Source organism: Seriola lalandi, unplaced genomic scaffold, assembly GCF_002814215.2.
Source record: "Seriola lalandi dorsalis isolate HSWRI2012SDOR001 ecotype SW California unplaced genomic scaffold, Sedor1 jcf7180002054883, whole genome shotgun sequence".
Taxonomy (NCBI): domain Eukaryota; kingdom Metazoa; phylum Chordata; class Actinopteri; order Carangiformes; family Carangidae; genus Seriola; species Seriola lalandi.
Window position 1 is genome coordinate 4,620,644 of NW_019525658.1, and position 13,660 is coordinate 4,634,303.

At 43.7% G+C, this 13,660-nt stretch overlaps 1 protein-coding gene across 1 annotated transcript in view; it reads left to right on the forward strand.

The window, feature by feature from the left end:
• citb (citron rho-interacting serine/threonine kinase b) overlaps positions 1–13,660 on the forward strand; it is a 49,052-nt gene that overhangs the window by 2,472 nt on the left and 32,920 nt on the right. Inside the window, exons 2-3 of the mRNA XM_087171640.1 lie at positions 5,271–5,414; positions 7,381–7,500. Coding sequence (XP_087027766.1) covers positions 5,271–5,414; positions 7,381–7,500 — 264 coding nt within the window. The remainder of the gene's footprint in view (positions 1–5,270; positions 5,415–7,380; positions 7,501–13,660) is intronic.

The window sequence follows — 13,660 nt, forward strand, 5'->3', positions numbered from 1 at the left end:
TATCTAAAAGTTGCCAGGACGACTGTACAGTCACATCTGTTGGTGTTTATTTTAATCTGTAGTTACTTTTTTGTGGAGGCAGGCCAAATTGAAGGTAGATGGTACAGAGACTAACTCTCTGCAGAACAGATCTGTCAGCGCTTAATGTGAGTTGTGATGAGATAGAGAGAGCTCTACTGCTCCATATCCTCATCCTCAAGTGTCATTTTCCCAAAAGCCTCCTTTAGAAGCCCACACTGATCCTCTTTGTCATTTGGATGTGATATAATGATGGACTGGATTTTTGAAGTGCACTCCCAAGTGCTCACCATACTTTTATGGATTATGATATACAGTCAACTCGACCACCATAAATCGGTAAAGCATCAGAGCATTCACACGTGGGCCTGTAGCACCGGTGGCCTCAGTGTTTTTAGTGTCGTACTAACCAACCTTGTTATGTAGGAAAATCACACAACACCTTTTTACCAGAGTTAGTTATCAAAGACTAAATGTGACATTAGTTGACTGTGTTTACACCCCGTCTATGACAACATATTTCACTGGATATGTAAAATCATTTTAATATATCCACACATCACCCTGCAGGTGGCTGCTTGGGAGCTACATGCCCAGAATTGCATTTGCCAATGCCATTTTTTCAGGTTTTTTCCTAGTTCAAGTAACAAAAGGTAGTTATTTCTGACCAATATATATGTATTCCTTTGAGTTTTCAATTTGCTCTTTAAAAACAATTTTAAAAAGTCTGTCAAAATGTATCATTCACATACATGAACTGTGGAAACCAATACGGATGCGCTAGGCCTATAATCCACTTTCAAAAATGTATGGTGTTGTAATATCAAGCACAGACTGGATGCATTCACAGATTGGTCTGGGTTAACTTTCCCCTAATCTTCAAAGCCTCTGGTATTAAGCAAGAAGCTACGGAGCTAGAGAGCCATGTTTGAATCAGCGAACTGATGCAATGGCAGAAGCCAGAAACACTCAATCTATCTTGCATGGTTGAGGTTTTACTAATTTGTTGTTGTCATGACAATAGGCACAAGTATCTCCCATATATGTGGAGAAGAGGGGCTAAAAGATCAAACTAGAGGGGGGGTAGATTGGAGAAGGTCTCTGAGTGTGTTTTAGAGAAGAAGTTGGGCCACTACAGTGTTGCAACAGGTTTGTGATTCACCGCTGCCTACAGCCCATACAGTAGCACTGGACCCTGGTCACCCTGCAGACTGAATGTAGAGCAACACCATGACTGGGATGCAACCTCTCTCCACTTTCCTCCTCTTCAACAACTCTGACTCACAGCCCAGCACATATTATTCAACCCACGAAAAAGATCTCCTCAACTGAGTTGGAAGCCGATGTTCCTCTGTGAATGTTACTGTTTGGTTGTTGATGAGCTCTCATAAACAAGCAGTGTTTATGGAGCTTTTCTGACGACAGGTACCGTGATTATGTTGCTCGCACTGATTGTAAAAATCAGGTATAATGGTGCAGGTATAATGATATGTTTCCATAACAAGGAATTGTTGGAAATTTTAAGCAAGCACAACCGGGGCCAGCTCAGTGGTCAAACTGTCTTTCTTGTAGTTGCAATGAGATTTTAAAAGTATAGTTATTAGTAGTTGCTTTCAGGGAACTAATTATTGCAGAGGAGGAGCCCAGCTGCATAGTCTGTTAGCTCAGCTCATTATGGACAGCCAGCTAGCACTTGAGTCGGGAGGAAGACAGCCAGATCTGAGTCCCATCTGGTGCCTCATGCTAGGATGGCACCGTATAACCACCAGCTTTACCACTGGCTGGCTGTTAAAGAAGTTCTCCACATTGTTACGATATATACAACACTAAGCTCGTATGGATGTATGAGATTCATTAAGGCTCTGAGAGCTGACAGGAGACATGAACCAAGAGGACATAAGGCTTCTGTGTCTCTCAGTCAAGACACTTTCACATGGGTGAAATCTTTGGTTTCTCTCTGCTTTCAGAACAACAAATACAAATAGGATGTTTTTGACATCTCGTCTAAACCAGACGGCAGAGCAGCAATATGTGGCCTACCATTGATGTAATATGCCCAGAGCCTGAAGATCAGCAGGTGCTAGAGAAAGCTCACCTCGGCTTACGCTCTGCTCATGCTATCATCAGTCATTAGAGGCCACCTGCTCCTGCATCATGTCATACCAATCAGACTGGAATACCAGGCAGAATTCTGATGCATCTTGGGCACATGACCCTTGAAGCCTAATGATTACATCAGTCACATTTCTGGGGAAATATTAGTAAGCACCAGAGTCATCTCTAGAGATTCATAATATCCGCTGTTCATCTGCAACGTCTGTTTACTTTTGTTTTTTGACACAGATGCTGCTGCATGTGATCTCCTGTACAGGGCACAGTCAAAAACTGAAGCAGACAATATAACCACAGACAATATAAATAACAATTCACACGAACGCAGTTATGCAACGGTAAAAACACACAGCAATTCACTACCCTCCACATGTTAGTTGAGCTTGAGCTGAGCATGTTACTGTAGGGAGGAGTGGGAGGTGAGCCTCTGCTTTTAATAGACATTCTCCCTGTGTCGCTCATTCTTCTGCCTGCCTCTTGATCACAAAAGCTGCCAAATATATCCAGTGGTGGTAAAAGAGGCTGTTGTGTGAACACAAGCAGGTTATTTATAGTCTCAGTTAAGCTAAAATATGACTCAATTTTTGGTCAGCACAGTATGGATCTCCAGTGGTATATTCACTAAATACCTCAACTGTGAACAAAACACATTATCTGCTAGTCGTGTTTGATGATGTGACTGTATAAATGGAATATGTGTTAATGTCTGAAGCATCACTGCTGTGAAATACTAGGTCTCTGTACAATGTGAATTAAGTCTTCAGTGTTTGATTGCTACTGTAGGTGCTGTTCCTGGTTTTAGAGATTGGTTTTGAAATGTATTTAATGAGGGTTCATTTGCTTGATTAGCTATTTATATTGAACATTAATGTGTATTTTTGATTGCAATAGTAATAACTGTAATCTAGGGTATGATATCCTTGTCCATTTGTCAAATAGGTAAACACTGAGATACATGAATTCTATAGTATGCTGTAACTTTTATGATGAGTGTCATACCACACATGGAAGGTAAATTATCCCAGCTAACAGACTGGAAAAAAGCCATCTATACAGTATGATTATAAAAGATAAGTGTTTTACATAAGAGCATTGAGTCAGCCCTTCAGTTTTCATGAGAGGTTGTGCATAAAGACTGTTTACTGTCGTTTTTCTCTCCCTATTCCCGATCTCCCGTTCTCTCTTCATGCTCTCCTCTCCTGCAGATTAGGGACTACATCCACCAACTCTCTAGATAAGACCATCTCCTTTGGAAAAACGTCATTACTTTAAAAACACAAAACAGCCAGAATTTCCGGACACATGTCACAGGTATTACTCTTCACATGGTAAGAGTTTGTTTCCAGAGCAAGCTAATCCAGTCATCTGCTGTCAGTTTGCCTTTACACTACATAGCTGAGCTAGTGTGTGTGTGTGTGTGTGTGTCTGTGTGTTTTATGTATTTTAGTATTCCACATCACTCTCTGACTCTTGTAGAGGACCGGGCCATCCTTGTGCCGTGAACTTATACTTCTTTTTAACACATGGGGTAAAATTACAAGTGACACTATCTTAAAAGTACAATTATTACTATGTGTAATAAATAATGAAATGAGTATTAAGTGCTGAGGTGCTTATGAGCTTTGAAATGGAAAAACTGGGGAAAGAGAGGTCAAACTAGAATCATGTGAATAATGAAACTTTAACACTTTAAAAAGGTTAATCAACATTATTTGTGACTCAACACAACACGAGGTTTTGTGCTATGATGGAGAGGATGTCTCTCCCCTCCCACAATTCCATTATCAACTTACATTTTTCCCTCCATAAACAACATTTCAAGTTTTATAAACTGTGTTTACTTTTTTTCAAAAAAATAATGTCATTCAGATCAGTGGTCTGTCTGGTTATTATTTGCAGCAATAAAACTTACTTTATTAAATTACTTTATTTTTTATTTTTCATTATTTTTATAAGTCACATGAATGTCTATTTTACAAAGCAACTTCCATCAACAAATGCTGCCATTTGATTTTGCAGTTAGATGTGTTGATCCTCTGTGATAAAGATAATCTTTTGGTGCATTCAGTGACACTTCTGCTGAATCGAGGACAAATTGAAACTTTTCGTATTGATTATTTTGTCTTGTTTGTTTGGTTTTGTAATTGTAACAAAACACTGACTCTAAAGTTTACCATGTGGTTCAGCATCGTATATTGCAGTCCAGAGCTTGCAGTGATGTACATGAAAGCTACATGACTTAAAGAGATGGAATGCTTCATTTAGATTATGATTCACATAATCTGAATGAACTTTCAAAATGTAGCTTCTCTTGTGATGTGAAATTGTCCTATGTAGCCTCAACATTACCTCTACACGCTTGAAGACAGAATGACTGGCCAATTGCAGTGCATTGGATTGCACACAAAAAATATGCAAGAATCTACTGAGTTAAAGAATACAGTAATAGGTGGAAATGTAGTTTGTTACAGTGCATCTAGCCTTTCCTATAATACATTCTTAATCCATGTTATAATCAGATTACTACACAGCATCTTTTGATCTGTCTCCTAAATGTTTTGTAAATGACATGTCATTTTGAAATCTGGTGACTCTTTGCAGTAATGTTGGATTCCAGTATAACAATGACCCTTTGGTTTTGCTGGCTGCAGCCCCATGCTGTGGCGACCGGTTGTTGTGAGCATGTGTCCACATTCTGACTGTGCTGCTATACACTAAGTGCTGTGGCTGTGTATTTGTGACTGTGCTGCCAGCCCTGCTGTTTTTCTTGTTTCCAATGCTCTTCAGGCCCTGTAATGCTGTAATGGCACATCTAATTGTATCATCAATCGCTACCAATGACATCTGCCAGGAGACAAGTGCAGTCTTGTACACTTGCATGCACACACACACAAACACACACACACTACAAGTGTATTTTTAGGTGGGATTGCTGCAAAAACACTACATGTTGTTCTCAGGTTCAAAAATTCTTTATTTTACAGTAAGAAGGCATCTTTACCACAGTTACACTCTCAAGGGAAGCTGTAAAAAAAAAAAAAAAAAAAAAGTATATCTACTCAGGTCTGTGGGCCCCAGAGACTCATTAATTATACTAAACTGCCAGAAAAGTTTGGTCCATGCTATGTTCTTATTTCCAGGTTGAGCAGGAGATCTCACTCGTCCAGAGGAAGATGTCTGACCTCGAGTCAGTGCTGCAGCAGAAGGATATAGAGTTGAAGGCCTCAGAGACCCAGAGGACCATCCTGGAGCAGGACCTGGCAACCTACATCACAGAATGCAGTGTGAGTATCCCTGTGGTTCTCTTTCAACATTTGTTTCGGTATCTCACTATGGGACACGTTCCCTGCGCTGTCCCCCAGAAGCTCTTTTACAGTTCGCCAGTCTTGACTGGCTGACAGACGTGACTTGGGCTCCCTAGAGGAGAGACTTCCTCCTACTATAAAAGCCTGACATCAAGTTATCTCCTCAGTCTAAAACCTATTCTCGCTCCCAGAAGCAACAGCTCAGATGGCAGGTGCAGCTAACGGGCTAGCAACACAGTTCACAGAGCGACACCCATTCTGCATGTGCTGTGTGTCTAAGGCTGCAACAAGCCCAGGACGCATAAGCATTCCCGGTTAGCTGTGAGCCCTGTGTACATTTCTCCATCAAGATTTGCCAAGCTAAGCGCCAAACTAGTCTGGTGACAGTGGTTCCTGGGGGCAGCCATTCCCCCATCACAGGAGTCAGCGGAGGGCACCGAGGGAGACACCATCCCTACGGGTGCCAGCTGGGATGAACAACTCAACGCTGTTGCCCCGCTATTCGACCCTGATGAGCGCGGACAATGAGGAGGACACTGAGCCCTTTACCAGCCTACCGGCTGCAAAGCCAGTAAGTTCGGTTGGCACGTGCCAAACCTGACTGCAAAGCTGGGCATTGTGTGGCCTGAAGTCCTTGCTGACACCACCACGTCTCGCTACAAGGGAAAAAAGCTTCCCAAAGTCCTCTACTAGACAGCTTCTGCCGTTTTTTTCCTGAGTGCCTGGAGGAGGCGACATGGAACAATCCTCTCTCCACCAGGGAGGGTCGGCGTTGGACTGGGCTGACATGGAGGGAAAAGGCCTCTCCCGCCTGCCTCCAGAACCTCTTCTAGCATGTCACCTCCACCCAACTCAGAAGTCCACCATGACTTCGGCAGGCCCCGCCCTACCCTCCACAGCTGATTGCTTTCAGTCATCACTAAATGAAAAAGGCTACAAGGCAACAGCCATGTCGGTGAATGCTCTGAACGCTTCCTCACTGCTGCTGGCCTACCAGGTTGAACTACAGGAGATGTCAGCGTCACCCAAGCCAGCCCTGTGAGACGAGCTGTGCATGCTGACGGATCACTGCACAGGTGTGCTGTCCGGGCCTCCCGCAGAGCCATGGCCCTGATGGTCGCTCAAGAAAGAGCAAGGTGGCTAAACCTCTCTAGCCTCTCTCAGAAAGAGAAGATCCAAATCCTCGATGTTCCTATGGACCCGAAAGGCTTATTCGGCCCAGCGGTAGCCACCATGCAGAAATGTAAGGAGAAGAGGAGGGAGGGCGAAGCGCTACAACCGTGTCTCCCCAGGAAGGCGCCACCTCCTCCCCTAACTGCATGCCGGCAGACGTTTGCCCAGGCTGTAGCTTGGACGGCTTACCGCATCCCCAAACATCAGCCTCAACCGATGGCAGGCGGCCGTGGCCGACTGGCCTGTGCAACTGCACAGCTATCTGGGAAGCCTCTAACGAAGCAGCGGTTGTCACACTGGATTGTGCTATAACAACAAGGGGTTGCAACCCCCTGCAGACCTGCACGCTCATTCCTTCATTATGGCTGCGTCCTGGGCACTGTTTCAGGGTGTTTCTGTTCAGGACATATGCCTTTACCTAGAGTTACTACTATTACTGTGTGTATGTGTGTGTGTGTGTGTGTGTGTGTGTGTGTGTGTATGTGTTCGTGTGTGTGTGTCTGGGTGCTCATGATTTTATATTTCTGTATACATGTGTATTACAATTTGATTGTAATGGGTGCGATGGGTCTTACATTTGAGATTAATATAATACAATAATAACACAATCCAATTCAACAGCACAGCACAGCCTCCAAAACCAGCATAAGGTGGAATCAACACATAGTTAAAACTTTTTCATCAAAGGCATTTTAACCAGTTATTGCAGGGCTGCTGTATTAGTTAACATTTCTGTTTTGTTTGACAAAACATATGTACGTCTTGGTTGCAGAGTCTAAAGCGCAGTTTGGAGCAGGCTCGTATGGAAGTGTCACAGGAGGATGATAAAGCACTGCAGCTCCTCCATGACATCAGGGAACAAAGCAACAAACTTCAAGAGATCAAAGAGCAGGTAGGATGCCATTGTTATGTTATCTTGGTAGGTCAGTGGGTTGATATATTGTACATACCATTTACTCCTGATGTTGAGGCTCCTGATGTTGAGGCTAAAAAAAGGCAAATACTGATCAACTATCTAACATCTACTATCTCTAACATTAAAATCTTAAGTGAAAAAATGTCTCTTTTGGTGCAGAATTTTTATTGTTAATTTTAAGTCAGTACTTGTTCCGTTTTTAAATGGATACTAGCCGTAATAGGTTCTGTATGTAATGTATAGTGCAGGAATGTCATTATTTTTTTAAAAGAAGCAAATTAAGGGTATTTCATAGTTGCAGTCAGATGGAGCAGGTCACCAAGGCAGAGTGTGTGGGGTTTGAGTGTTAATTAAACAGGCATGTGATATTGGAGCCCCACCACTCTCTGTAGCTGTGCAGTCAGTATAGCATTAAACATCTACTAATGCTGCAGTACTCTTTTTATGTAAAAAATCCTTGATCCATTTTACAAGGATATGTAGTATAAGGATGCAGTTCTTGTAGTGTTTTATTGTAAAAGGTCTGCTGGGAATTCACGCCACAATAAATGAATAAATAAACTTTGAGTATTTAAAAGTTTATTTGCAAAAAAAAAGCAATATGCCACATTTTTCACACTGATTATACAATCTATAGTTCTATAGTGGACTGTATCAAGTGTGTGCTCATTCTGAATCTCCTGAGAATAAAGGATGTTATTACTGAAGAAGGAGACAGGGGAGCTTTACTGTACATGCAGTCCTTAATTACTAAAACCAAATGTGATGAGTGTGTGACATGTACGAGTGTTTGGGTGTGTGCTTATCTCTCTGCACGTGTGGCAGCACCACATGGCATAGTGTTGCCAGCTGTGAAAATTAAGCTGTTACAAGACTGACAGTTCAGGAAAATACATAAAGAGCATGGAAAATCATCTCCCTGACATTATGCACCACTTTTTCTTAAAAAGGTAATAGAAAAGCAACCTGTTTTTCTCAGCCTACACTAGTGCTGGTTACCAAGCACTGAATACATTGTGCAGTGGTTGCTATGGTGATGAGAGCCATATACCTACAAGTGAAGAGAGCACTGATGCAGTGGGCAGGCTGTCGTGATGAGGTGCTGGGGCCTTAGCTCATACTGTTTGAGAAACAGAATTTTTGACCATCACTTGATACACTGCCTAAAACCCAGTGATGCATGTTAGAGGACTACACCCTGTTCTTTATGTCAGAAAGTGTTTCGAATTTGCATTTAATGGTATGTACTGTGCATGCACCTATGTAGAAAATGCAAGTTGTTTAATCCTAACACAGAGTAACATGTTATAATTTAGACATTATATATTTATGCAATGCAATATAAATGTATAGTAGAAGGGGTCCATGCATCTCAGAAGGCCGTCCTTTACAAGAGAAACCGGTTGAAATAGAGGTGTTCAGGTCATGGCTGAATCTCTTCAGACCCAGGATGTGCTCAAGGAGTTTCCCAGCTGTCCTGGGAGCACCTCAGGGTCCAGTATGCCATGAAACAAAGAGCATTTGAAGAAAAATGTGTTTTTACCCGTTCTGGTGGGACAAAACTGTGCTGTCCTGGTTGCATCCCACTGCCTCCATGATATTTCTCCAAGAACTCTGCCTGCATGTCTTCATGTCTGCTTATCTTAATGCAATGAGTCCTACCAAAGAGGATAATGGTGCACGCTTTCAGGCATCCTCTGTTTGAAGGCATTCATGAAAAGTGACGGAAATAGCTGTTACAAATTTTTTTAAAACTGCCTGACAGACAAGGTCAAATCCTGCCTACTTTGTCACCTCCACAGATCTGGCCAGTTACTGTCAGATTTTCTCTTTTGGAATATTACAGAAAATGTTGGACGCAGGCCAGCGTTTCAACCTACGAAAGGGGTTTCAACGGCCTCTGGGATCCCTCAGGGGAGCTGGACAATGCTGTTGGATGTTTAGGTGACAGACTCTTTAGCATGTTGTTCTAAGTATACCTGAGCCTGATAAGCTGAGTATGAGGTTCCATTCACTCTGACATTCTTTTACAGCCTCACAGTGTAAGCATGAACATAGACTTCTCCAAATGGAGGTCAAGATTTGCTTTTTTTGGGCAAAAGTTGAACATGGTCAGTGGAAGATTCATCAGGATTGACTAGAGATGTTAGTAAAGGCTCCTGGTGGTCAACAGCTGCAAAGACTATGGTTGAAGTGAACTGATCACCTTCTAACTGGATACGTTTGACTTAGCAGACTTAATAATAACAAACCTTCTCAAAACAAAACCTTTTATAGATGACATGAGTCTGTATCTTCAAATGTATGAGGATAGTTTGTTGCTCATGCATATTATCTGGCTTGTGTTCTCATTGGTGCCTCCCAGGAGGGTATTTACGCCAGCTAAATCCAGTATTTCATCTTGAAAAGCATCTGTCTCCCACGCTCTGTCATATGACTGCAGTGTTTATCATTTTCATGCAGAAGCCATGCAGTGTTGGATCAACAAACAGTAGAGATTGGGGATAGATTCTTATTCAGAGAAAAGCAATCTGTGCCAAAGCCATTAAAACCTGAAAACATATGCAAATGGACAATTTCACTAAAGATACGAGAGGAAAGAAGAACTACAGAAAACTCCACTGTTCTTGTCTTGGTTGTGTTAGCACAAAAAAACTTGGAAGGCATGACACTATCGTGTATGCACTGGGTCTAAAGACAGGGTCTTTATTGGTTTTGTAACATTCTATTAGAGGGATTTGAAAAGACTGCGTTTTTATATCTCATAATGACAATAAAACAGACAAACATTAATGTAGATTTGAAAGTACCCTATTGAGTATTCTTGTAAACAAACAGTTATATTAACATTCAGGGTTTCTCACTAAAACGCATGGTGCATATCCTTGAGGGCAAACAAATGTTTAATACATTTTCTTCGTCTAAAATATTTGCAGTCAATTTTTCAATGTTTCCATTTGCTTGCTTCGAGCTCAAATAGAGGGAGAAAAACACAGGCAAGAGGAAAAGTGTTAAGAGACTAATTTTGTTCATCTACTGTGGTTTTTCTTCATGTTAGCCCTCCCGCCATTTCACCACAGTGACAGTGGTCATCCATCAATTGATGGTATTATAAACAACAGCTCATTCTTCTCATATTAGCACCGAGCTGAAGGGGAACTGAAAACATCCTTTCTCTCATGTCAACTTACATCACATCCGGCCGGCAATGCCTCCATGTTTGAATGAACTAAGGCCAGCGTTATTTTACTCACTTACTTCTGTACATTTTTTTTCTTGGCTCACTCAGCAGTTAATGTAAACATATCATATAGCATCCACTACAGCATTAAAGTGATGAGGTCAGTAAAATGAGTGAACCATTCATCTGGAATGTACCTTGCTCCAGCTATATACTGGAAAAAACTGCTGAAGCTGCTGCTATGTTTATGCTGCAAAATATTTAAAGTGTGTGTAAGTGAAGATGGGATCCAGCTCTGACACAATGGGTATTAGTGAGGAAAATACATCTTAAATGTAAAGGCAAATAAGAGCATTATTCGTCTAAAGGAGGATGTACACAGGCTGTCATCATGCAAAACGTAAGGTTATTTACATAACCCGGGTTCTTTGAGTAGTATGAGTGAAGTTGAACTGAAGCCTGTATCCCCGCAAGATCATGCGTAAAACCCAGGGTGGTACCTCAAGCGTTCTCCACCTGTCTTTTCTGAGGGAGAGAGGAGACACACAGTGTGGCCCGCTTGCCAGCGTAAGAGCCCCCACAACGGTGTTGTGGAAGGCTGCGCGGGGCAACATCGCAGGAAACAAGGGGTTCATCTCCCCAGCCCTGAGAAAAGTCGTAGCTTATGGCAGCTGGAGGTCGGGGTTCTGGAGGGCCCCGGGAAGCACACTCGAAAGCCAGACAGGTGGGGTTGGTGAATAGGACCGGTCAGGCCACTCTCTTCTTCTTCCTAGCCTGAAAACTGACAGCTGATGCGGGTTGAACCGGTGGAGCTGCAGCAGGGGCCCATTCTCCTGCCTGGAGAAAGGGAATTTTGGAATTTTGAACTGCGGCACATGAGAAGCAGCCTGTGCGAAGGTCTTTCACTGCTTTGCGAGGGAGACAAAGCTGGAGCGCTTCGTCTTCCTTCTTCTTGGTCTCACATCATCACTGCATGGAGGTCAGTACAGCAGGAAAATACCCTCTGGGACGACTTGCATGTCGACAATTTTGTGTTTCTCTTTGTCAGACAGGTTGGTGAGGTTAAGCAACCGTGCTCAATCATGTAAGACTGTGGTTCCCAGTGCTTTCCCCGTGGCCTGGACCACACAGCGTTGAACATGGAGGCATAAGTCAGAGATGACCGGTATTTCCTCCAGTGAAGCTGGGTTCTGGATTTTCTCGTACTCATGTCATATCTCGTTTGGTATGCAGTGAGGAGCGAGAGAACATTGAGTGCCGTCACCCTTTAAGCCTTCGCGGTCATGGCTGACTGGAACCTGTCCGACTTAGAGGCTGGTGTAGGGCTTTGGGACAACCCTGAGCCGAGGATAGATGTTGTGTCGTATATAGGCATATGCAAGAGACCCAGGCTCTCCATCGCTTCACAGTCAAGGGATAAGGCTCTGGGTATTAGCTTCCTGCTGCTATACGGGCGGTCTTTGCATGGACATGCCATCTCGATTAGCAGCTCCGAGAAGACTGGGAGAAACTGTCTCGTTGCGCTCTTAGCTGGGGGCAATCTCTTCCCCTCGTGACGGGATCTGGTGTTCTCTGTAATGACAGTGGGCCAGGGGATGTCCAGCCTCTCCGCTGCGTGTTTCCAGACATTCAGCAAGTCTGTGGGGAGAGGAGAAGTTGGCGTGTTTCCCTCATCCCCATCCCCGGGAACGACGAAGGGTCAGGGCTTTGCAGCTCCGGGTGTGATGAAGAAATTGTTGTCCTCTTCGTCCTTAGATATGAGGATATCTGAGGTCTCACCTTCATCTTCTCCATAGTCAAGTTCTAGGACGTCTTCCTCATGAACCCCAGCTGATGCTAGTTTCTGGTGCCTCTTGCACCGCAACTTCCTTCTCCTGTGTGGGCTTGACAGTGTGGTCGCCGGTAGGGAGATAGAGGTCATGTCCAGACAAGCTAGCTAGGTGCGCTAACCGTCTGTGGAGACTTTTACGTGTGAGAGGGGCCGAAATGATAAAACCAAGCCATGAAGAGTAAGGTAAAAAGTTTGACCTGGTGTGACCGGAGAAGAGCAAAAAACCCCAAAGTTAGATAGCGCCTGGCGACAGAAGCTAGGTAAGATCTGTCTGTGGACAGTTAAGCTAGCTAACTTTGACGTGAGATATGCTCTGGGTGAGAAGAGGTTTTTGAATGCTGCTGTGTCGTCACGGACACGTTCATCAGCCAATCAGGACTGAGGGTCGCAGTGAAGCTTGCTCCCATTGTGAGAAATCAAATGGAATATTATGAAAAAGAACAAATGTTCCAGACATGCAGTCGAACCAGTCCTTTACAGTGGTGGCCTGGCTCCAGCTAGGGCGTTCTCTGATCCAGTGTCTCTGTAAGTAACAGGTCCCTGACGTCCCTCCACTTCAGTAGCCCGGGCCCCCATCCTAAAGCGTGTGTAGTGAATCGCTCCTTGGTTCAGGCAGCAGCAGAGGAGACACTGCTCCTGCCCAACTCCTTTATCTGCTGATCAATTTATGCTGGTTCGGAACAGAAACAGAAAGAGGCACTCTTCCCACCCACCTTCCTCAGCTGCAGCTGAGCAACACAACAGGTATACTGTCCTGGATGAACTTGGCAGCTTCATCTCCTCACCTCTGGAGCTCTTGACCGTAGCATTTGCCAGGGAGATTGCTGCGACGCTTGCCAACCAGACACTCTGGTAATCCAGTACATCCTCGCCCCCCTGTTCCAGGCATTCACCTGAGAAGAGCTCTGGGAGACCAAGCAGCAACCTCTGGGGCTGGAAAATGAAGCCAACACAGAAGTACCAAACACTGCAGTTCTTTGAATGGCCACTTGAGACTGGTTCCAAAAGCGAGTCAATGCCCTTAGACTCCCCAGGTTTACAGCCTGGTACAAAAAACATTTTTTGTTTCTATAGCTATTTTCACCTCTATGACAGCTGTAGGGGGGGGGGGGGGGGGGTGTTGT